Here is a 24,391-nt window from a genome sequence, read left to right on the forward strand (position 1 = left end):
AACAGGCCAAGCTTAACGACATTACATCCATGAGTGATAGTGATATAAAAATTCACATGAGCCGGGCTCCCGTGACTCACGCCTGTCATTCTAGCTACTCAGGAGGCTGAGATCTGAGGATCTTGGTTCAAAGCCAGCCCGGCAGGGATGTCCGTGAGACTCTTATCTCCAATAAACCACCAGAAAACCAGAAGTGGCTACCGTGAGACTCTTATCTCCAATAAACCACCAGAAAACCAGAAGTGGCGTCGTAGCCGTTGTAGCTGTTGTAGCTCAAGTGGTAGAGTGCCCGCCTTGAGCTGAAGAGCTGAGGGACAGCGCCCAGGCCCAGAGTTCAAGCCCCAAGACCGACAAAAAAAAAATTAAAAAATAAAAAATTCACATGAACATACACTATACACTTAAAAACAAACCCTAGTTACACTTGTAGCAACTCATGCTTTGCTTTTCATAAAAAAATTAAAAACACCACTTTCTTCTGTTCAGTCATGAAGATATAAAAAATTTTACAAGTATCCCATTTTCATGAAAAGTCTGGTAATTATAAATATAGTAGATGTTCTGCTTATCACACTTACTACTGGGCATTTACTAGATCAGCAGATTATTACTTCATAATCAGGTATAAACAAGGGATAGTTACTAAGTATTGAGTTTGGAAATCCCTGTGAACAGATATAATAGTGAGGGTTCTTAACCTTTAGTAACAACATAGTAGCCAAGATACTTTTAAAATACAGCAACAGTTAAATATAGAACATTTTAATCTTGCTAGTTAGAAAAACCACTGGGCACATTGGTGGAGATAGGATAACCATCTCAAAGTACTCTGTATTTTATACCTTTCTCTAACCAGTATATTTCAGGACAGTGTTTTTATTAAATTTTCAAGTTAGCTTATACTTGAAAAAAAATCCCAGGGGCTGGGAAGATGGCTCAGTGGTAGAGCGCTTACCTTGCATGCTTGAGGCCCTGGGTTCGATTCCTCAGCACCACATAAAGCAAAATGAAAAAAGCTGGAAATGGCACTGTGGCTCAAGTGGTAGAGCGCTAGCCTTGAGCTGAAGAGCTGAGGGACAGTGCCCAGGCCCAGAGTTCAGGCCCACAACCAGACCCCCCAGAAAAAAATCCCAGAAATTCATCTGTCAGAGATAAATGTATCTGCTTTCCCTCCCTGCTGTAAGGTCTGGACTAAGCAGGAATTCCAGCCTTCATGCTATAAGGTTCTAATGAAAATCATATTTGTGAAGACGGCTACCCTTGCAATATAATCAACCTCTGATTAGGTCTATCTTCTAATTTAATAATTCCTTAAAATAGATTTAGAATAACTATTCTGCATGTATTGCATGCGGTTTACACTGTAGTTATGAATAAGAATACATTAGCAATGCAATATACAGTCATAGAATTGTTTTACATTTTATGTCAAAATGCAGACTTTTAGCAGCCTGTATTGTCAAAATCATAAAGCATTAGTGCTGGGAAGAACCTGGGCAATCATATGCAGCAGTGTTTTTTATATTAGTGAAAATCCCAGCACTCAGTGAGACAAACCCTGCATGCCTAGGACAGCCAGCTGTTAAAGTCACCAGTTTAAATTTTCTGATAATAGGGTTTTTCAGCTGCAGTAACACTCAATTTCAGTTTTGCTTTAGTATTTGTCTTGTAGTCTTGTAGAGTTGCCATGAAAAATGTGCTACAGGAAGGCACAAGAATCAAGCAGATGTATAGTAAATGGAAATACTATTTAAATTGACCATTTCACCAAGCTAAATTCCCATTCTGATCATAAAGCTTAGCTTAAGGCACTTCAAAATGCAATAGTTACCTTTCCCTTCATATGTTTGTGCTGATACATTCTTTTGGCTATTTAATATAATGCAATCGTAGATTACCATTAACAAAAGACCAAATATTAATTATTGTTCTAAATAAATGCATTATAAATTCAATGAGAGAACTGTTTTTAGGCATTCAAATATTCAGTCTATTCCCTTTATTTTGCCTATATTACCATTTTAAATGATAGTAATGACAGGTACATTTATATAAATTAACTCAATTTGCTTTAGCTCACCTCAAATATGACCTCATTACAGGAAGTAGTCTCAAAAAAATTTCCCTAATAAAAATATTATTTAAGTGAAAAAATATAATTATTATGTCTTTTATACTTACATGTGCTAATTTAGAATGGAAGAGAAAGCCTATTGTTTATTGTGTTCAGTACATAATAATTTTCTTTCTTTTCCAGCTTTTTAATTAAATGAAGCCAAGCAGGATTTGCATAAACTGAATGTTTGCCATGAAGATAAACCTGTTCCTGACATTATACTATTTCGAATTCTTGAAGTCATTTCTTTGTTAATTGTGATAAGCTAGCTCCTTCTTGTATACTTTTTTGAAACTGGGTTTTCCTAGTAAATTTAATTTTCAAAAACGGTAACAATCTACAAAAGAAACATGAAAGTGTTTTTCAAGCATATTATAGTCATGTGCCACAGGATTGAAATAAATGACAATGTTTTCCAACTCCTCAGTAGTAAAGGAAACCACAATGTTCATAAAGGAAACCTAAGGCATGTATGTTAAAATTAGTTCTGTATAGGGATAAGGCATATGCATGAAAACGTGTCATGTATGGAAAATTATTGCAGTTTCAGTTATAAAGGATGTGCACTGTTACAAAGTGTCTTGTTTGGTCTTATTAATCATAACTAGATCAAGGTCTGTGGGACAAGAGAGCTGGATGGATGGTACTTGTGATATTGATGTCTCACCAGAAAACGAAGCTTTCTTCCTAAGATCCAATTCTAAAGCAAACAAATATGTACTAAATCAGCTTTCTCAAAGGCCTTCTGACAGTAGAAGCCGCACTTCACACACACAAATCTTGTAGTGTCTTCTAGGAATCCAGATTTATAATAGCAAAATGAACCCACTATGGCCATTTTCCTCTTGCATTTTATGGAGAAGCTTGCCATCAAAATCTCAGTCTCTGAATCTATATGAAAGGTTAGTATTCCTGGAGGAGCGAATGACACAGTGAAAACCACATTCAGGAATGTAACCATTATTACCTTTTGTATCCTGCTGTAGTTTTATACAGCTCATCTGTTTCTCACATCTTTCTAGACTAGACAGAAAATGTAAATGTTGTCTGACTTATAAGTGTACTAGATGCCAGAAATAAAAGGTTAAGCTATAAACAAGCTTTCAAACTCATCTATATTTTTATGTCTGTAATGCAAATTCAGAAATGGTTTTAGTAAAAACAATTCCTTATTCAGTCGAATAAGTGGTCCCACACTTTTTTCTCTCCTTATGGCTTGTCTAATTTCTGTGAAGAATTTAAAAGACCATGGAACATTTTGTCTTCTGGGAATTGCAGTCAGGCAGGATCCAGGTGTATACACATTGACTTTGCTTATTTTGTGCCTATGAATTTTAACGAACAATGGGAAATATAAAAGCCTACTAAGGCAATTTTGTCATGCTCTATTCTGGTAATGTGTGTGCTGAAAGAAAGTTCTTTTCAAAACATGATATTCAGTGAAAATTACATAATTCGAAACTGTGTCAACATTATATACTCCTAAATCCACTATTGAAAACGCTAATTTCCCTGGTTTCCTTTTCAGTTTTAATAAATTCATGATTGGAATGGCACTAATGGAAAAGCAGGAGGTAAACATGTGTTTGATGCTTAGGCCTATGTAGCAGTAGAATTCTTGAACCATTTAATGTTTGTTTTTTAGTCCCGAAGTTTATTCAGAAGTTTAGAGAGTACAATTGAAGTTTGAGGTCAAATTTTACAAATAGTACATATTGTTGTGACTGTGTGATGCTAAACTCATGACTACACCCAACTTGTTCTCAGATTCTATGAGGTAAGAAATACTCCCTTACCCTGTAGTAGTAAACTCTTCCCAGTAGACATCTTATAATTTCTTCTGAACATTAAAAATCATTCCAGCAATTAAAACAGTTAATTTTCTCAGGATTTTAAGTTGAAAGCGACATCTTTATTTATAGTTATTGCATTAGGGAAGTGACTCTGGAGAACAATGGACTGTCAACATAAATCATTATTTTATGATTCTATAGGCAGAACTAAAAAGAGGCTGCAACCCTGTGTGCCTACAGAATGTCACATATATAAAACATGATACTGTTACCTGTGCCAAACAACTAGAAGTTGTAACTGGTATGTTGCATCCTGTAATTTTCACTTTTCTCCAGATTCACTTGTATTAGACTCGCATTAAAAAGTGAGTGTATGTTTAATAATCTTGTGTTAGAATCTCAAAACAAAAATTAGTTCTATGCCTAGAAAAATCCTGATACAAAATTCCAGCTAAAGAAGTTTCATTTTCCAACATCATCTGATGAATAACTTGTTGTATTTTGGAGCCTAGTAACATTGTGGATTTACCATAATTTTCTTTTAATACATAAAGTCATATCAGTTACAATTCAGTGGACATGGCAGTTTGAAGAAATTCAATCTTGCTGTCACTAGAAACTTGAGACTTGAAAAGTATTCCCTTACTATTATCACACACACACACACACACACACACACACACACACACACACACACACACACACACAGCAAAGGAAGTGGTTATTCTTAATAAGACATAGTACATTATTATTTTGAGATTTGTAATGGTATGTGTTGATAAGCATGTGTTTTAAGGTCTGGTAATCGGGCACACACATAAGCTACAACATCTAGGACAAAATACTTGAACAGACTGTTGGAGACATGATGTTCTTCAGAGTTCACATAGCTCATGCAGTTTAACATATTACAACAACGTTATTTTCATACTCCTGCAAGAATTTTGGTGAGTCAAACCAGTAACATATGCAAAGCATGAATAGCTAATCATACTGAAAGGCTGTGTATCCATTTGCCCCAAAATTGCTTTGTACAATTAATAAGGACCTATTATTTATGCACTTTTCCATCTCTTTTACCATACCTATATTTTGGAAACAAATACATATAAAGCCAGAGACTAATTCTTTAACCAAGCATCCATATCCATACTCCTTTAGGAAAGTCATATCAGAGTCACTTAAGCATTAGTTTATTCCTTCCCACTGACACAGAAACAGAGGGAAGCAAGGGAAAACATATAACAGTGGAGCCCATCAGCTGCCCTGGTCATTGATCAAAGCAAACTAAAGCAACTCAAAGGAAGCGATGGGAGGGAGGGAATGAGCGGGAAAGAGGGAAGAGCTGACACTAAGCAAAAGGAAAGAAATGTACATATCACCCGATTTGGAAGAAATAACTATTGTCAAAGCTCATAGAACTCATGGTAAAGACAATTTGCCCCATGAAGGCTAAAATGTGCTTGTGACTTTATCACTCTCTCACAATACTGTGGAATTTGTGAAATTTATGTAATCACCTGATCACAATTTTAAAAATTGCTATAAAAAAAAAGAAAAATGTGAGTGGGAAACTTCCAAAACACACTACTCCAATACAGTACACCATGAGAAGCTGGAAAGGAAAAACTCATTGCCAGTATTACTATTAAGTTTGAAAAATAAAAGTTTCTAGCTGAAAGCCAGTTTGCTAGATTTACAGCATTTACCTGCTTTGTACTTCCCAGTCAGCAGTGGTTTTGCACACAGAAGCCTCCACTTCCGATGTGGGTTTCTGGTTCTATAAGGAGCAGAGCAGACCTTGTTCCTGAAACACAATCTAGGGGCTTGCTTTCATTTTTCCTCAGCATTCCCTGGTGTGAAGAAGTGTCTGTCTACACAAAACAAGATTTAAAAGCGCTGAAAGGTAAGTGAACAAGTCTCTGCCACCTGAGGCTAAGGTTGCACATAGAACTACAAGGCCAGGAGGAAAGGTGAGGGTGGCATGCTTCGGAATAACAAAGACTAAAAAGCTCCTGTGAATACCTGCGACTCTACAACAGCCCATGCGTGCGCGTGCACGCGCGCACACACATACACACACACACACAGCATGGGTTGTGCACTTTAAAAATAAAGAGAAACCAAGTGTTTACCTCTTGCTAATATTGACACTAGCACAATGCAAAGTGAAGGCTAAATCAGTGTGGAAAATATGCTATAGATCATGAGGAAGGAGCGCCCCCATTCCACCAGTCTGCAATTCTTTTGTTTCTGGGAAACGACCAGTGGAAATGATCTCATCGGAAGAAAACTTAGCAGTAACTTAGCATACACCACAGGCATACCAATATAGATACAATGAAAACTTTGTTACATTTCAAAATATGAATACTTCCCAAATTTAAAGATACGGTTCTAACATTCTAAGAACCTCAACAAATGCCCAGTAGTAGAGACCCAAAATCCACATTGCCTTTTTACAAAAATAGGATGATCTTGGAAGTGAACTGTGTGCTGCTGCCTCATGCCTGTAATCTTAGCTACCCAGGAGACTGAAGTTAGGGTTGTGCTTTGAGATCAGTCAATAGAGAAGTCTGCAAAACTCCGTATGTCATTCCAGCTACATAGGAGACAGATCTGAATGATCTGTGCTTTAAGACAGCACAGACAAAAGAACTCAGATACCATCTCTGGAGATAAACCAGGAGTAGTCATGTTCAGAAAGCGTTTAAATAGGAGGATCATGGTCCAGGCTTTCCAGGATCAACAAAGCAAGACTGTCTCAAAAGTAGCCAGAGCAGAAGGGCTGAGGGGCTAGCTAAAATGGTAAAGTGCTTTGGTAGCAAGTATACATCCCTGAGTTCAAATTCTTCAACTTTAAGAGGATGGGGAAAAAGACTAAAGCATGAGAAAGTGATTCACTGTGTACATGTATAATAGCTATTCTGTGTAACTACTGAGGAGGGAAGAGGTTTTACATTTTGAAGTGGAGAAAATTCTCAACAAAGAATTCTATATCTGGTAAAGAGGGATCCTTTAAAAATAAAGAATATCCCCAAGAATGAAAATAAAGATATCTGTTGTTCAAGGTTCTAGTCTGCCAAACATGCGAAAGGGAGTTCTGGGAGCTGAAAAAGACACTCACCAGTGATAGAGTCCAACATAGGTTAGTAACTTATATAACCTACCTATGTACTTTGTAAGCGTAATGACAGTGTGGAATGGATGGGCTTGTTCAGAATCTGTGCCACTAAGTTGTTGATATTACTGCAAATCATTGTCAGTGCATAGGTCATCATTGTAATCATCACAGAACCATTAAGAAATAGGTTTGCAATCTGCCAAAATGAAAAGAGATCCCTTCTTTCAGAGAAATGAACAAAAGCATTAGTGGAAGAATAAAGAGAAACAGAAGATATGTAGTATAGAGAACATGTTACAAGCTACCAGTCATCACTGAATGTAAATGTGTTGAAAACTGCAATGTAAAGCAGAAATGGCAGGGCACATTAGCAGGTATATAAGTGAACAGACAGAATGCTGTAAGTCAGGAAGACCTAACTGTTCACACAGCCCTGTGTTGCCCACACATGACAATAACACGCAATGTGTATTAGACAGTCTGAATAGACAATTTGTAGAATTGGTGGGGGGGAGTGGGTCGTGGGACTTAAACTCGGCTTGGGCGCTGTCCCTGAGCTTTTCAGCTCCAGGTGAGTCTTCTGCCACTTGACCCACAGCACCACTTCTGGTTTTCTGGTGGTTAATTGGAGCTAAGAGTCTCATGATGGGACTGGGAAGGTGGCTTAATGATAGAGCATTTGCCTTGCATGCCTGAGGCCCTGGGTTCAATTCCTCAGCACCACATAAGCAGAAAAAAGCCAGAAGTGGCACTGTGCCTCAAGTGGTAGAGTGCTAGCTTTGAGCTGAAGAGCTGAAGGACAGCTCCCAGGCCCAGAGTTCAGGCCCCACGACCAACAAAACAAAACAAAAGTCTCACAAACTTTCCTGCCTCGGCTGGCTTTGAACCGTGATCCTCAGATCTCAGCCTCCTGAGTAGGATTATAGGTGTGAGCCACCAGCACCTGGTCAATTTGTACAATTTTAAGATACTGAAATTAGACAAACCATCTTCTCCAACTATAATAGAATGAAACTAAAATTCTGTAACAGCACAAAAGCTGGGAAACACATGATGAACAAGGAGTTATAGAGGAAATTCTAAGGAGAATTAGAAAATATTTAAGAGATAAACACACCAAATATACTGTATTTTAGCTGTAAATTTTCATGCTGTAAAGGAATACATGTCAACATCTTAAATGTATTCCTAAGGAATTAGGAGAAAAAAATAATCTAGCAGGAGATTATAAATGAGAGCCAGGCACTGGTAGTTTATGCCCATATTTCAGGCTACTGGAGACTGAAACCAAAGGATCACAGTTCAAGGCCAGTCAGGATAGGAAAGTCCATGAGTCTCTGACACCAAAATAACCACCAAATAGCTAAGCTAGATGTTTGGCTCAAGTGGTAGAGTACCAGCTGAGCAAACAAACCAAAGTGATCACAAACCAGAGTACTGCACAAACATTTTTTAAAGAGTATAGCAGAAAGAATTTAAAAGTATCCTTGGAGCCAAAAATTTGTGTTTGGAAAGATCAGAGTTGGAAAGCTTTTAGCTAGACAAAAGCAGGAAGGATGACATTGATAAAGTTAATAATAAAACATGGAAACAAGTGGTGCTGTGGCTCAAGTGGTAGAGCACTAGCCTTGAGCATAAGAGCTGAGGGACAGTGCCCAGGACCAGTGTTCAAGCCCCACATCCAACAACAACAACAACAAAAAGTCTCACAAACATGGAAACATAAACATGAATAATATAGGAGGAAAGTATAATTGAATATTCTAGGAAAATTAATCATCCAAAGCTCCATAACTGAGTAGATCTATAATTACATAGAGTCAGTTACCAAGTATAAAACCTCAAGGCCAGGTAGCATAACTGGTTAGGTACTTCAATATGAAAGGAAAACCATCCTTAGGCAACTCCTCTTCTTAACCAATCCTTTGAGACTAGTATTGCCCTGTTATGAAAGCCAGACAAATAACTAAGAAATAAAAAACTAATATTCCAGGCTAGGAAGGTGGCTCAGTGGTAAAGTGCTTGCCTTGCATGCATGAGGCCCTGGGTTCAATTCCTCAGCACCACATAAGCAGAAAAGGCCGGAAGTGGCACTGTGGCTCAAGTGGTAGAGCGCTCACCTTGAGCTGAAGAGCTGAGGGAAAGCACCCAGGCCCAGAGTTCAGGCCCCACAACCAGCAAAACAAAAAACAAAAACTAATATTCCTTTGTGACTGTTCATGAAAAATTCAACAAAATGCAAATCTTGTCCAGCAGTACATTGACAGTTTATTATAAAGGCTTGCCACTTGCAATTATTCCAAGTTTGCAAGAATAGCTCAATATATCTAATATTAGGAAAACATCTGACCAAATTCAGTACTAATCCATGATGTAGAAACCACCTCAAGAAACAAATTAGAAAACAACTTCTCATCCTGATCCAGTGCATTCATTAAAAGCTTGCAGCTAACACCTTGTTTACTGATTAAGGCTTCCCCCTAAAATCAGGAACATAAAAATGACCACATAGCACTTCCATTCACTCTTGCACTGCATGCTTTAAATAAGGAAAGGAGAAATAAAATACAGCTACCACAAAAGGACAGACATATACCTATCTCCACTCACAATGGCATGACTCTACATAAAGTTTCAAGATACGTGATAAACTTGCAGAAGTTGACTGTATTCCCATATATTATCAAAAATGGAAATTAGACAATTCTATTGATGGTATCAAAATAAAATGCTTTAAAAGAAATTCAATGGAAGTATTAAATATTAAAACATCGCTAAGATTAAACAAACCTGGCTTCCTGTGTTTAATACACTGTTCATATTGCCAAGATGGCAATGTTCCTCAAATTTAACTGCCTGTTAAAAATTCAGTGGCACTTAAAATGTGGGAAAGGTAATCCTGCAGTTCATATAGACATTCATGTTTGTTTTTTTCAATACAATATTGAAAGAGAAGAGCCAAGTTGGAAGATCCACATTTGTCATTTCAGCACTTACAAGTGACATGTTTGCATACATCTCTAAGCCAGGTTTATATGAGGTGGAGACTGGAAAGACTGAAGTTTGAGACCAGTCCTATCAAAAAGTTAGCAGGGTCCCATCTCAACAATTTTACTGGACATGGTTGCTGATGACTCTAATCTCAAACTAGAAGCCATCATTTAGATCATCATAGTCCAAAGTGATCATAGCGACTCAGGAAGTTGAGGTCTAAAGGATCACAATTACAAGCCATTGCTGGAAGAAAAGTTCAGGAGACTCCATCTACAAAATATAAAAGCCAGCTGGTGATGTGGCTCAAGTGGTGCAGTACCAGCTGAATAAGCTAACTACACAAGGCACTAAGTTCCAACATTGGAAACTCCAAAAGGGGAAAAAATGGTTTGAGCTGGCCCAGGCAAAAACACAAGACCCTATCAAAAAAAGGAATGCAAAAATGGCTGAGTATTGCTCAAGTGGTTGAGGACCTGCCTGCCAAGTATGAAGCCCTTACTTCAAACTCCATAGCCTATGTGTGTATATACTTACATTAATAGAAAGTACCATGAATATTTGGAATGAGACGTACTCAGTATCAAAAATAGATATTGGCATAGATTAAAGGTACAGAACTACAATTGCAATTCTCCATAAATCTCACATTTACTGATTTGTCAACATGAGTTTCTAATTGAGGAAGAGTAGTTTCTTCAGCCACTAATAATTGAATTTTCACATCTAATAGAGAAAAAGAGAATATATGGACTTGGTCCCATACCAAGTTATCAGCTGATAACTTAATTGGATCAAACATAAAGACTACATTTAAAGACCCAAACTATAAAGTTCTTAGAAGGAAGCAAGGCTATAATAAATGATCTTGAACTTGGTAGTGGTTTCCTAAATAAGAAAATAGCATATGCCACCAAAGAAAAAGAAATTTTAACAACACTGTGAAAAGTAAAGAAAACAAAAAGGAATAGAAAACATTTGCAAATCATGTATCTGATAAAGATCTAGTATCTGGGATATATGATGAGCTCTTACAATTCAACAAAAGAAAATAATTTATTTTACATGTTACATGTCAAATTATTCCCCTGCAAAAAAGTGAATGTGGGCTGGGAAAGTAGCCCAGTGGTAAAGTGCCTAACATCATGAAGCCCTGGGTTCCATTCCTTAGCAACACATAACCAGAAAAACCAGAAGTGGTGCTGTGGCTCAAGTGTTAGTGTGCTAGCATGTGCAAAAGAAGCTCAGCACCCAGGCCCTGAGTTCAAGCCCCAGGACTGACAAAAAAAAAGTGTGTGTGCGTGCGTGTGTGTGTGTGTGTGTGCATATATGTATATATATATATATATATATATATGCACACACACACACACACACTCTGGATTTCAGGTTTTGTAGTCTAGATAAGGACACAATGAAATAGGGACACAGAAAGGATGCAACATGAAGATGCATAGTTGACTCAATGAATATCAGCCAAAAAACAAAACATGTCACAGTTGTTAACATCAAAAGCCAACCCTCAAAAGCTAAGAGGCAAGAAAGGATCCCAGGAGGACTTTAGAGAAGACGGCCTTCCCAGCATCTTGACTTGTAATCATAAATTTTATTTTCCAACCATCTAGTGCTCCTTTGTTACAGCAGCTCTAGGAAACTAATACAATGGGCAAAGCACTGGAATAGACGTTAGTGGAGAATGTACAATTGTTACCAATCTTAGAGCCTCAATGCTTTCACTTATTGTGGAGCTACATACAAATCCAAATCACAAGGAAAAAATAATCTACTCCTTCCCAATTAAGCACATTTTAAGGGGAAAAAAAGTCTTGGGGAGGATGTGGAAGAATAAAATTCCTTGTACGTGGTTAGTGGGGATATCAAGTGAATCTGCCACTTTGAATTACAGGTCATTGACACTTCAGTGAAATAAGCACAGACTTACCATATAATGTAGCAATTCCGCTCCTGGTATGTATCCAAGACAATGGAAGGCTTTTAAATAAAGACTGTGCATAACACCAGCACTGCTCACAACTGCTAACAACTCAAATGCCCAGCAGTTTGTCAGCAAACACTCAACTGTAGAAAAGTATTGGACATAAAGGGATGAGTATTGAAAACATCATGCAAGCAAAAGAAACCAGACACAAAATACCGAGAGTAGGAAAATGCATAGTGGTTGTTAGGATCTTACAGAAGGGCAAAGACAGTAAGTTATTGTTTACAGATTTGAGGGTTCATTTTTGGAGTCATGACATTGTTCTGAAACTAGATAGTATTTTTGCAAACATTTTAAAATATTTTTGTTGCTATAAAGGTGCATAAGTCAGGGAATGAACACATTTCTTTTTGGACAACACCTCTTTCTCTCCCACTTTTTCCCTCCTGTACCCATCAAAGTTGTTTAGTTCATTTTCAACATAGTGTCTAGTTATTGCTGCATTTGTTCACCCTTCATCCCTACATTTCTGTGCCCCACCTTAACTTCTCAAAGACAGATAAAGGAACAAGTAACGAAGAAAACAACAACAACAACAAAGAAAAAAATCCTAATTTCCATTGGTAGTGATTTTTGCACAATACTGGGTAATGCAGTCATTTTGATTCTGATATATTTTACCACACAAAGAATATCTATTAGCCCTAGAAACATGTTTTAGCAGCCTGTATGTTCCTAATCAAGAATGTGAGGGTTCCTGGTCCTAAGAAGGAGGAATCTAGAGGGGAGGGGCAAAGGGAGCAGGGTCACCACTACTACAAGGTGCAATTATCTAGATACTAGTGTGAAAACGAGGCTCATCATAACAAACAATGTAGATCTGAAGATGAATGTGAAGTCTATAATGGGAAAACATTTGGCTACTGAAGCCCTGCTCCTGATTTTTTTCCTACTGAAGTACATGCACACACACACACACACACACACACACACACACACACACACACACACACACACACACACACACACACACATACACACACACACACACATTTAGATTCCTTTATGAAGTGGTAAAATCCTACAGAATTAAGAAAAGTGAGGGAAGGGGTGGATGGGGAGGGGCAGGGGGTGAGAGTATTGAAAGGGATGACTGATAAAGATGCACTGTCTTCATAAACTGTTTTGCTAAGTGGCAACTCCTTTGTACAACTGCTTAACAATAATAAAAGTATAAAAGATAAACTAGAAAAAAAGAAGAGAAAAAAGCAGAAAAAGCAGAACACATGGCCTTCCATTCCTCTGGGAAATTAGACTGATGTTTGGTATGTAGGTGCTATCGTTTTTTGAGGCATCTTTTTAATACTTGTTATCAGGAGATTGTTTCCAGGTTTCCAAATTTCAGTCCTATCTCAAAACTGCATGTGTTGGATTTCTCATTTACCTATGTATCATTATTCAACTGTATTATTTTCAACCCAGCTCACTTTAAAATCCTCATTTTCTTACCATTATTTAGTTTTAACAAATGTTAAAACCTGACAAGTACTATGCTATATAGTCAAATCAATTTTTACTTTCAAGGAGGAGAGGGGGTAGTAATATCTTTTATTTATCCCTAGAGTCTGTAATTGGCAAAGAGCTCTTTTTAATCACAGAAGCATTTTGTACCATCAATTATCCTACAATCTACTATGGTAAGACACACAGGATTTTAAATTCCTCTTTGGTTATAATCATTCTTTTGAAATAATGTCTTCCCAAAAGGATTTTAGGAGTCTTTAACTGCCATGTGACAAAATCCAGGTAACATAATAAAAAATATGGAAAGTTTAGTTATCATAATTCTCACATGTTCATTGAAAACAATCATTTAACTTATGTACATTGATGTTTATGCTTTTACCATAAAGTAGTGGCACTGTACTGAAGGTGAGCAGGTTGTGAAATCTAATAAAAATATTTTACAGGCTTGTGTTTTTGAAGTCTCATCAAGTTCTTTTCTAGTTAGAATTTTCTTTGAAGAATAGAAGACACAAAGAAAACTTTTTTCTGGCCCCATTTTAGAATCTGGAGTAAGACAACTAGTAGAGAAGTCATCTGCTGCTTAAAGTCTCTAACTTCCATCATCTCAATAATAACACTTCAAAGTAAGTATAACAAAACCTAGCAAAGTTCATAGTTTTATCATTACCTTCACCCCTTTTAGGGATAGTGGGAGGTGTTACCCAACTGTTTCCAAAGATGAACTAAAAGGCATACTTGCCTCATCAATACATTACCTTTCTTAACCTAAGCCATTCAACAAAGGGAGATTTTATTTTATTATGGTGTTAGTGCACAAAAATCACTAGGTAAAAGATACCTACTTCAGTATGTGCTGCTTACATATAGATCTGAAGCTATAATTCAAGTTTGTACAGTTCTAGAAGTTATGTGAAAGAAGAAAGACACATTCTGAAACTAGTCTAGACCATATGAGCAATATTGTATTTCCTTTCAGTATGGTACCTCTCCTTTTAGAAATTTTTGCAAATATTTGATTCTTACAACTTCATGTTGTTTATATTCCATCATAAAATTTCTGAATGTGTGTGTGTGTGTGTGTGTGTGTGTGTGTGTGTGTGTGTGTGTGTGAGTGCTGGTACTGAGGCTTAAACTCAGGGCCTGGGTACTATCCCTTAGCTTTATCACTAAGCCAGATGCTCTACCACTTGAACCACAGCTCCACATCTGGATTTTTGGTAGTTAATTGGGAATAGAATCTTGCCCAGGCTCCAAACTATAAACCAAATCTCAGCCTCCTGAGTAGCTAGGATTGTAGTCAAGAACAACTGGTGACTGGCTGTGAATAATTCTTTTTCTTTTCTTGTTTTTTTTTTTTTTTTTTTTTGGTCAGTCATAGGGCTTGAACTCTGGGCCTGGGCCCTGTCCCTGAGCTCTTCAGCTCAAGACTAGCACTCTACCACCTGGACCACAGTACCACTTCCAGTTTTCTGGGGTTTAGTAGAGATAAGTGTCTCGTGGACTTTCCTACCTGGGCTAGCTTTGAACTGTGATCCCTCAGCCTCCTGAGTAGCTAGAATTACAAGTGTGAGCCACGGGCGCCCAGCTGAATACTTCTCGTTTATAACTTCCTTTTAATAAACATATACAAACACACATCACACAAATATGTAAACGTTCTTCACAATGATGACTATCAATGTGCTATATGTCAGTCTCTTGGAGGAATTCATAGAACTTCAGTGCTTATGGATCAGATTGAAAATGTCAATGCAGTATTTAATTATATCACCAAAATATAAAGGCCAGAAAAAGGCTAGTGATGTATCTCACTGGTAGAGTCCTTGCCTAGCGTAACCAAGGCTCTAGGCTTAATCCCCAGCATCACTAGCAAAAGAGGAGGAAAAGAAAGGGAGAAAGAGGAGCAGGGAAGAAAGGAATACTGAGCCTTGATGATCCTCCACCATTCCTAGGATGCCTTTACATCAGACTCCAGAGCCCATACTGTCAAGTGGAACTGGCTTTTTTCTTTGTCCCAGGTATTTAGTAATTGCTTCTCAGGTACTAAATCTGTCCTTCACACCTGATTTTCTTTAAGGATTGCTTGAATAATGAAGAACAAGGCAGAAATCCTTTAAGATCTGATACTGAGTATCAGTATAGACTAATCATTTAGTACACTGTATTCAAGCCTGTCTGGGGGAAGAACGCTTAATGATTTTGTGAATGCAGCGTCTTTCCTTAAACGTACTTCCAACATTCATCATCACCATGTTGAGCACAGTACAAAAGAGTCAAAAGTAACAGCATTAATAATCTTCCCTGTTCCAGTTGTACAGGGCTAACATTCTAGATACCTTATTCCATCATTAGAATCACTGTCTCAGGCTTTATGCCAGATCTATAAAAGTATATTTCCAAATACACTTTTTACTTAAGAGCCAGCAACAGGTTTCAAAAGTAGTTGCCTCCACAAATTAACACTATCTGTTTAGAGCCAGAAGAATGCAGTGCAGATGTGATATTAAACCCAAAAGACTCTTTGGTTCACTATCTATGTAGCTTCACTTTAATAGGAGAACATTTAAGCTGGAGTTGGTCTACTCTGTCTCCATTATATTCACACACATACTCTAGTGGGAAATTATCAGAAACAGTCTACCCTGTGTCTTTTGTTTTGCAACTTCTGACAGAAGAGTAGCTCTATACTGATTTAGATTGTGCAGGGGGTGGGAGGAAAGTTTGTGATCAATAGGATCAGAGGAAACTCCAGTTACCCCCAACAAGAAAAAGCAAAGCCTCGAATAGAAGCTACAAAACTGGGGTGTGAAGAGAAAGGAGAACTGGATGAGAATTCTAAGGGAATTCTAAATTAGGAAATATACTCTGACAATAAGTCCTATTATTATTAAGTTCTTATTAATTAATTAGAAATCTAATATTTATGAGAAAAAAAGTCAGAGAACCCACCCATGAACATTCTGCTGCAATAAGCAAAAGAACTACAGGATTTACAAAGAAAATGCCATTATAGAGTACTGATCTCCAAAAAGTCTGGAAAAGAATTTGAGTGTTGGATAGTCATTTGCAGAAGATGTTAACTCTCACATAGCAAATGACATACATAAAACAAACACCATCTTTTTTTTTATTAAAAGACATCCAAGGAAGAGTCACTTAGATATTTAAAAGTTTTAAAATTACCAGGTACTATTGTGTTGGGCACCTGTTGCTCACACCTGAAATTCTCAGGAGGCTGAGATCTGAGGAGCATGGCTCAAAGCCAGCACAAGCAGCAAAGTCCATAAGAATCTTATCTCTAGTTAGGCCCAAAAAACCCAGAAGTGGAGCAATGGCTCAGAGCACTAGCCTAGAGAAATAGCTCAGACTCTGTGTCCAGGCCCTGAGTTCAAGCCCTAGGACCATCACAAACACATACAAAACTTGTAACAAAACCAACATCAGAATATATGATGAAATGTTTAAATAAAATCTCTTTCTAAGCCAAGTTGTTCTATTCTTTTTTCTCAGTGACAAAAAAAGAACAGACCATTCATTTCTTGTCAAAAATGAGCACCTAGCCTTACAGCCTTTCGTTAGTCAGATGACATTGTCCCAGTTTTCCTTCATAAAGTTTGCTCTCCAACTGGAATCCAAGTGTTCCTTGAGGACATTTTTGAAAAATTTTAAGGAGATTGAAGAAGTAGACTTAGCTTTCACACAGCTCTGTCCATCTTGGAATGTTCTCACTTCACATTGTATATGAAAATGAACTAATGAATCACAAACCGAAATGTAAACCTTGAAATCTAAATCTCAGAGGTCTTGTATTGCCAGACTTCACCCTAGGCAAGTGTATTACCACTTAGCTTTTGGTTATTTTTTATTTTTTCTTAATATATACTTTTTATTATAAAGATACTGTACAGAGGGGTTACAGTTACGTGAACAAGGTAATGAGTCCATTTCCTATCGAGCATTGCTACATCCTCCTTTATTTTTTCCCTACCATCCTTTTCCTCCAACTTCTCCCTCCCCTCTCCTACGCCCTTCCTGGAAAAGTTGTAAAGATTGTTTTCAACATGCTGTCTTATACATCTCATTGTTACAGTGGGTCATCCTGTATCCTATTTCAGCACTTTGTTATGTTTTAAAACATGGCTTTGCTAGGTTTGCCCAGTCTAATCTGCAGCTTCTCCTCCCTCCATCTCCCAATTAGCTGGGCTCTTAGGCCTAAGCCATCATCACCCAGCTACCAACAATTGCTTAAATAGAATAAAGGTATTAACCATACAAATGGAAATTTTTGATTTCTTTGAAAATTAAAATATATGCTCTTAAGGATATGAATAAGAGAAAAAGCAAAACCAAAAAAAAAAAACAAAAGAGAAGCCTTACATGAAGGATATCTTTGTGAAGCATATATTCATTAGAGGACCTACATTAAGAATACCGAAAGAAATATTTCAATGAAATTCAAAATACATAATGATTTCCATGGGTAAAAATTTGTCCCCAAATTACATATTTATCATGTTTTTTAAAAAAATCATTGGAGTGTTTGAATTATGCTTTAAAAAATAATGTCAAGGTGATGTACAAAGGGGTTAGTTAGGGGTTAGTTAAGTAGTGATTAAATTTCTTATCTAACTTTTTACCCCTCCCTCATTTTTTCTCTCTTCCCCTCTCCCACGCCCCAAATTGTACAGATCATTTCCAGCATATTGTCTTGTGAGGATCGCTGTTGCATAGGTTCCCCCTTTGTCCTTTGTCTCACCATCTGGTAGTTCTTCTTTCCTTCCTCAGTTCAGATAAAGGTATACACAATACCCAGGGTACCAAAGTCAAATACAGTGACAATGGGGGAAAAACGCAAAAGAAAAAAGAAATCATGTAGTACATTGAGAACAACAACAATACAGTAAAACCTCTTGTGTCCATGTCTTGGAGTTCATTTTGCTTAGCACCGTCTTAATTGGTGAGTTAGTCTTGTTTTAAAGAAAAAATAAAAGCTAGCTTCAGTGCCTCACATCTGTATTCCTAGCCACTTGGGGGGCTCAGACATTAGGATTACAGTTCAAAGTCAGCCCAGGCAGGAAAGTTCATGAGACTTTTATGTTCAATTCACCAGCAAAAATTCCAAAAGTGGAGTTGTGGCCCAAGTGGTACAACACTAGCTTTGAATAAAAAAGCTCAGAGACAGTGCCCTGAGTTCAAGCCCCAAGACCAGTATATGCAAGTGTGTGTGTGTGTGTGTGTGTGTGCGCGCGCGCATGCACACACACACACACACACACACACACACACACACAAGAAAATACATTGCTAAATGTATTATGTTACCAGTGAAAGACTTTATGAGAACAATGCCAGTCTTCACTGTCTATTCTTTGACTACAACCATCTACTTCTGACTCCTGTGAATCTTACTTAACAAGAACAACTAGAATTTGATGCTTTTACCTCTTAAAATCTGTTTCACGTATTGGATCTTAATAACCAACTAAATCAGTCTGACTACAGTGTATTTCTGCACAGCTTCCCCCTTAGAACTTGTTTCCCAGAGTTAATATAAAAACAGAGTTCATACTACACCTAATAACAGTGTACTGTTTATTCCAAAAAGCAAAGATCATTAACCTGATAAAGCATTATCTAATGTAAACATGTATTGAAACACCATTTATATGAACAATACATTTATGTGTTAATTATGGATAATATTGTAAAATACATAAAAACACAGTTTGTCTCATTTCTTCTATATCTTCAAAGAATGTACCAGATTGTACATCAGTTGTAAGCCTTAATTTTTGTTAAGAAATGTCACCCTTTGGCATTGGGAGAGATAGGGGTATTGGGTAAATCATGGTTCTTCAAGTGATCCAAATCTCTATTACTGTGCACTAATTCAGAAGGGATATGTGACTTTAAGGGCAACATTAGCCTAACTTGCTGATCTCTCTGACCTAAACCCTCTGCCTTCAATCTTGCTTACTTCCATGAAGTTACTGAGCTAGTAACAGATTGTAGCCATGAAGAACTTTTGAAAACCAGCCAGGACTCTCTTGGAAAAAATCCTGAGTTGAAAGACCATGTTTAAACCTTGGTCATCATTCTTAGTCACTTTGATACACTTTTATATTACAATCCATGCATCAGTCTTGTGAAGAGATGGTGGTATAAATACTTACGAGTTATCTTTAAAGGATGATTAAAAAGAAATGGGAAAGTAAGGAAATAGGTCTTCGGGCACACAGCCTGCCAGGAAATACATCAGTGGTTGTTCTTCTAAGTGAAAGGTTTATTTCTCTCACAGACCTGTTACTTAATCAGCCTCTTATTTCAAACAGTGTGACAAGAATGCTGTAGACTCTCGGGAAAGAGGACTTAGTAGCAATGAAGGTGTCCCTAACAGGTATCAGCAAACACCTCATTTTAGAGTACACACACAAGGTTGAAATGTTATCCTCCCGGTAATGAGAGCAAGGGGCTTGAGAGGAGATATTGTTGGTGTTTCAACAATTCTAAGCCATTTTAGGAATCAAGATGTATCTCATTGGCAAGTGTTAGATTATTCAGAAAATTAAGCAGATGGTGCTGGCAAAGGATGCCTCCTCTTTTCTCTGCTGCCAGGAATTCCTACCCTCAGGCTTAGCTTCTCATATACTTTTTTTTAAAAAAAAATTTTTAAGCCCCCTGCCATTTCAAGGAAAAAGAACTGGTATAATCATTCAAGGATGTCCAGAATTATGAAAAATATTGTCATGAACATTATCTCAGAGTGTGAGGCAGTAGTAGGGGGTGAGAGAGAGAGAGGGAGACAGACAGAGACAGACAGACAGAGACAGAGAGAGACAGACAGAGAGACACAGGAGAGGGAGAGAGAAAGAGAGAGAGAGACAGACAGACAGACAGAGACAGACTCATAACCAACCGTGTTGGATTCCACTGAGGAAGCTCATGTCACTGGCTCAGAGGAGGAAAGTGAGTGGATCCCACTAGTGGTTTTTGGTGTGCAACACACTGTTAAATGCATCTGATAACCTATGTCAGCAGTTGAGCAAAAACAACCAAGCCTCTAGCCTCTGTACAAGGAATGCTAGAAAATAGCATTTCTAAGAATAGCCTCTCAGGTTGCCTAAATTCAGTTCACCCTGCTACCATGCTGTTTATCGTTTAATTGTAGGTTCATTTAGATGTATCTGTGAGTCTTAAGAGACAGCTTATAAGCTTTACAGGATCTTATACAGATGCTTAATTAAGGCCATTTAGAAAATGAAACCATGAGCTATTATGAATTGAAAAAACCCAAACCTTCAAATCATCCCAGGAAAAATATAACCTGAACGTGTCAGCTCTCTTTGTATATGCAGCTATATATAGTTGAAACACAATTTTGTATCTATTTCAATGCTCAAAAAATAGATTTATTCAACTAGACATAGTGAATATTGACCAGGGCCCCAGCATTATGAAATGAACAAGAGCAACGGTAGAACAAGACAGGTCACAGCTGTCCTCCATGAGCTTAAACATGACAAGGAATAAATGAAGTACATCATGATGATGAAAGTTTGTTTTCTGAGAGTACACAAATCACCTAACCCTGGGGAAGAAGAGGGACTTGCAAAATACTTTGTGATACCTGAAGGATTTAAGATTGTCAGGCAAATCACCTGTATGATAGAACTAGAAGAAATGTAGACAAATGGAAACAAGGTATCATTAAAGGTAATGAAATTAGTTCCCCATGGCTGAGATGGGGGTGGGGGCGGAGAGACACAGTTTCATATATGAGTATTTGTGCTGTCTTTGCACCCAACTTCTCAACTATCCTAACCCTCCCCTGGCCCCACACTTTTTGTCTGAACTCTATACCCTTCCTTTGCAGTCCCTAAATTACATCCAGATTATCTTTTTAACCTTATTCTGGCTTACACATAGGAGAGAAAGCACGTGACGCTTGTTTCTCACATGTAGCTTATTTCACTTCATATTATGACCTCTACTTCTATCCATGTTCGTGCAAATGACAAGAGTTCAGGGAGAACTAATGTGTTAAAGTGTTCATCGACAGATTCAATGAAAGCATGACATAAGATACCAAGGACATAAAGATATTAATGGCATTCTTCACAGAACAACAAAAGCCAGATCTAGGAATGGTGGACCATGCCTGTAATTCCACTCAGGAGAAAGAAGCAAGAGGATGAAGCCTGAGTGAGACCCAATCAGGGAAAAAAGCTAGAAAAAATCCCCAAGTGCATACAAAAATAACCAACGTGATCCTGAGCAAAAAAGAATAATGATGAGGCAGCATAAGACCTAGTTTCAAATTATACTATAGAGCCATACTAACAAAACCAGCATGGTATTGATGTAGGAAAACAGACAACATATACCAGAGGAACAACAAAAGAGAACCCAGAAATAAATTCAGGCCAGTTGATTCTTTTTTTGGGGGTCCGGTCCTGGGGCCTGAACTCTGGGCCTGGGCGCTATCCCTCAGCTCTTCAGCTCAAGGCTAGCACTCTACCACTTGAACCACAGCGCACTTCAGCTTTTTTCTTTTTGCTTATGTGGTGCTGAGGAATCGAACCCAGGGCCTTGGGCATGCAAAGCAAGCGCTCTACCACTGAGCCACCTTCCCAGCCCAGGCCAGTTGATTCTTGAAAAAGATGTTAAAGGAATAGGAGAGGAGAGGAAAAGAGGAGAGGAAACACACAAAAACAAGCTATATCAAGACTCATTCGTCATTTATTTTTATCAAAATAAATCCAATCAATAAACCACAACAAAAGACAAAAAAAATGTTAGGAAAGATGTGAGAAAAAAGAAACCCTTACACAATGTTGGTGGGAATTTGTACAAAGGTTATCGAGAAACTAAAAGTTATCTTCCATCCACCTGTGCCACTCCTAGGTATATAAAGGAAACAACGTCAGCATTGTGTACCAGATTCCTGTATGCCACGGTTTTTGTAGCACTATTTGCAGTAGGCAAGCTATGAAATGAGTCAAGATGCTCAACAACACATGGATGTTTATCACAATGGTATATTACTCAGCCATAAATAGTAGTCGGTCCACCATGGAGAATGGATTTGATTGGAGTAGGTGTAGAGAAAGTTGCATTTTTAAAGTCCACAAATGATGATCAGCCAAAAACCAAGATATGGAAGTATGGATGGAGAGACAGACAGAGAGTGAGAGAGAGAGAGATGAGAGAGAGACAGAGTCAGAGAGAGAGGGGGGGTGGGGGAGAGACAGAGAGTGTGTGCCCGTCTTGAGGCTTGAAGTCAGGATCAGTGCTCAGGTTCCTGAGCTTTTGTGATCAAGGCCAGTGCTCCACCACTTATGCCATAGTTCTACTTGCAGCTTTTTGGAGATTATTTGGAGATAAGAGTCTCATGGACTTTCCTTCCCAAGGTAGCTTCAAACCTCCATCTTCAGATCTCAGCCTTCTGAGTAGCTAGTATTACAGGCCTGAGGAACCAATGTCTTGCAAAAACAAATCCTTTTAACTTAAGCCAGTTATGAGGGCTCACAGAGTACTAGCCACTCAAATACAATGAGGGAAGGAGGATTATGAATTTGAAGCCAGTCTGGAAAAAAAAGCAGTGAGAAGATTTTATTCTCTAAAAGAATAATAAAAACAAAAGGGCTCATGGTATGACCTATGTGTTAAAGTAGTTGACATATACCAGACCCCGATTTCAATATCCAGCATCTCAAAAAAATGAGAATTTGTCTTACAGAAAAATTCATAACTTTCTCGCTATAAACATTTTATGAGAAATACTAAATAAAACCACCTTTCCCCCATCCTTTGTCTTCTAGTATAGATGCCAATGTAATCACGTTCAAAAAGCTACAGTAAAAGATGATGAGAGCATGCAACCTGAGTGACCAGCTACTTCTCAGCCCAACATGGTTACATGCGTTTGCATGCCCATACACATACACATACACATACACATACACACAGAGTCTATCAGTATAAGCAAATACAAATATTTGTAATCCTATTATATATTCAGAAAATACCTGGAGGGAAATAGGTGTGTGGGTCCTGGGGCTTGAACTTATTTCTGGTGCTATCCTTGAGCATTTTTGCTGAAGGTTAGTGCTCTGCCACTTGAGTCACAGCTGCACTTCTGGCTTTTTGGTGGCTAATTGGAGATAAAGGGTCTCCTGGACTCTCCTTTTGTGGAGTGCCTCTGAACTGGACCTCAGATCTCAGCCTCCTAAGTAGCTAGGATTACAGGTGTGAGCTCCCTGAGCCTTGGCCACACCTTGCCTTGTTTTATAACATGTTAGCATATATGTATAGCATATAGCATATATGTATAGGTCCATCCACCTGAATGACTGGCATAAATATGATTGTTCTACCTTAGGGATCTAATAAATGAGATGTTTAATTAACTAATGAGCCTCCAGTCTGATTTCTATTTGGATGGCAGGGCTGTGAGTGAAGAAGAAATGTCTTCTCTCACAACCCCATATGAGAAAGAAAAACAGCAGCACACAAAAAAAAACAACACTTGGACATCTTAGGAAAGAGAAATCGAAGTACATTTTTAATGCAGGCTATGCAGGGAATTGAAGTAGGCTGATGTTTCTGAGTGCCCTTTAGACTTGGGAAGAAAAACGCTATGTTGAGATACAATCAAGTGGCTATCTTACCTCACACCTGCACTGCCCATTGAATTTCACCTGGAGAAAAAAAATGCACGCCCATGATAAGAAATCTCATCTGCCATTCGCCGTCACAGTGCTCCCCATGACTCCACACTGCCGGCAGTCATGTTACATTTTCTAGTCCAAAGGACCTACATGTTCTTTAAAGCTTCATTTCTTCCTCGGCCAGGGCCCCACCTGCCTCTTAGCTGTGAGAAGAAATCTTATCAAACCTAC

The 24,391-nt window shown here is 38.0% G+C and overlaps 1 protein-coding gene across 3 annotated transcripts in view; it reads left to right on the forward strand.

Annotated features, from left to right (window-relative positions):
• Positions 1 to 2,692, forward strand: part of Tusc3 (tumor suppressor candidate 3) — a 153,969-nt gene extending 151,277 nt beyond the window's left edge. For all 3 annotated transcript variants that reach the window (XM_070016289.1, XM_070016291.1, XM_070016290.1), the window contains one exon: positions 2,258 to 2,692. In XM_070016289.1, the coding sequence (XP_069872390.1) occupies positions 2,258 to 2,273 (16 nt within the window). In that variant the 3' untranslated portion in view covers positions 2,274 to 2,692. The remainder of the gene's footprint in view (positions 1 to 2,257) is intronic.
• Positions 2,693 to 24,391: the final 21,699 nt, after the last annotated feature.

The sequence above is a fragment of the Dipodomys merriami genome, unplaced genomic scaffold, assembly GCF_024711535.1.
Source record: "Dipodomys merriami isolate MVZ:Mamm:240054 unplaced genomic scaffold, mDipMer1.0.p SCAF_12, whole genome shotgun sequence".
NCBI lineage: Eukaryota > Metazoa > Chordata > Mammalia > Rodentia > Heteromyidae > Dipodomys > Dipodomys merriami.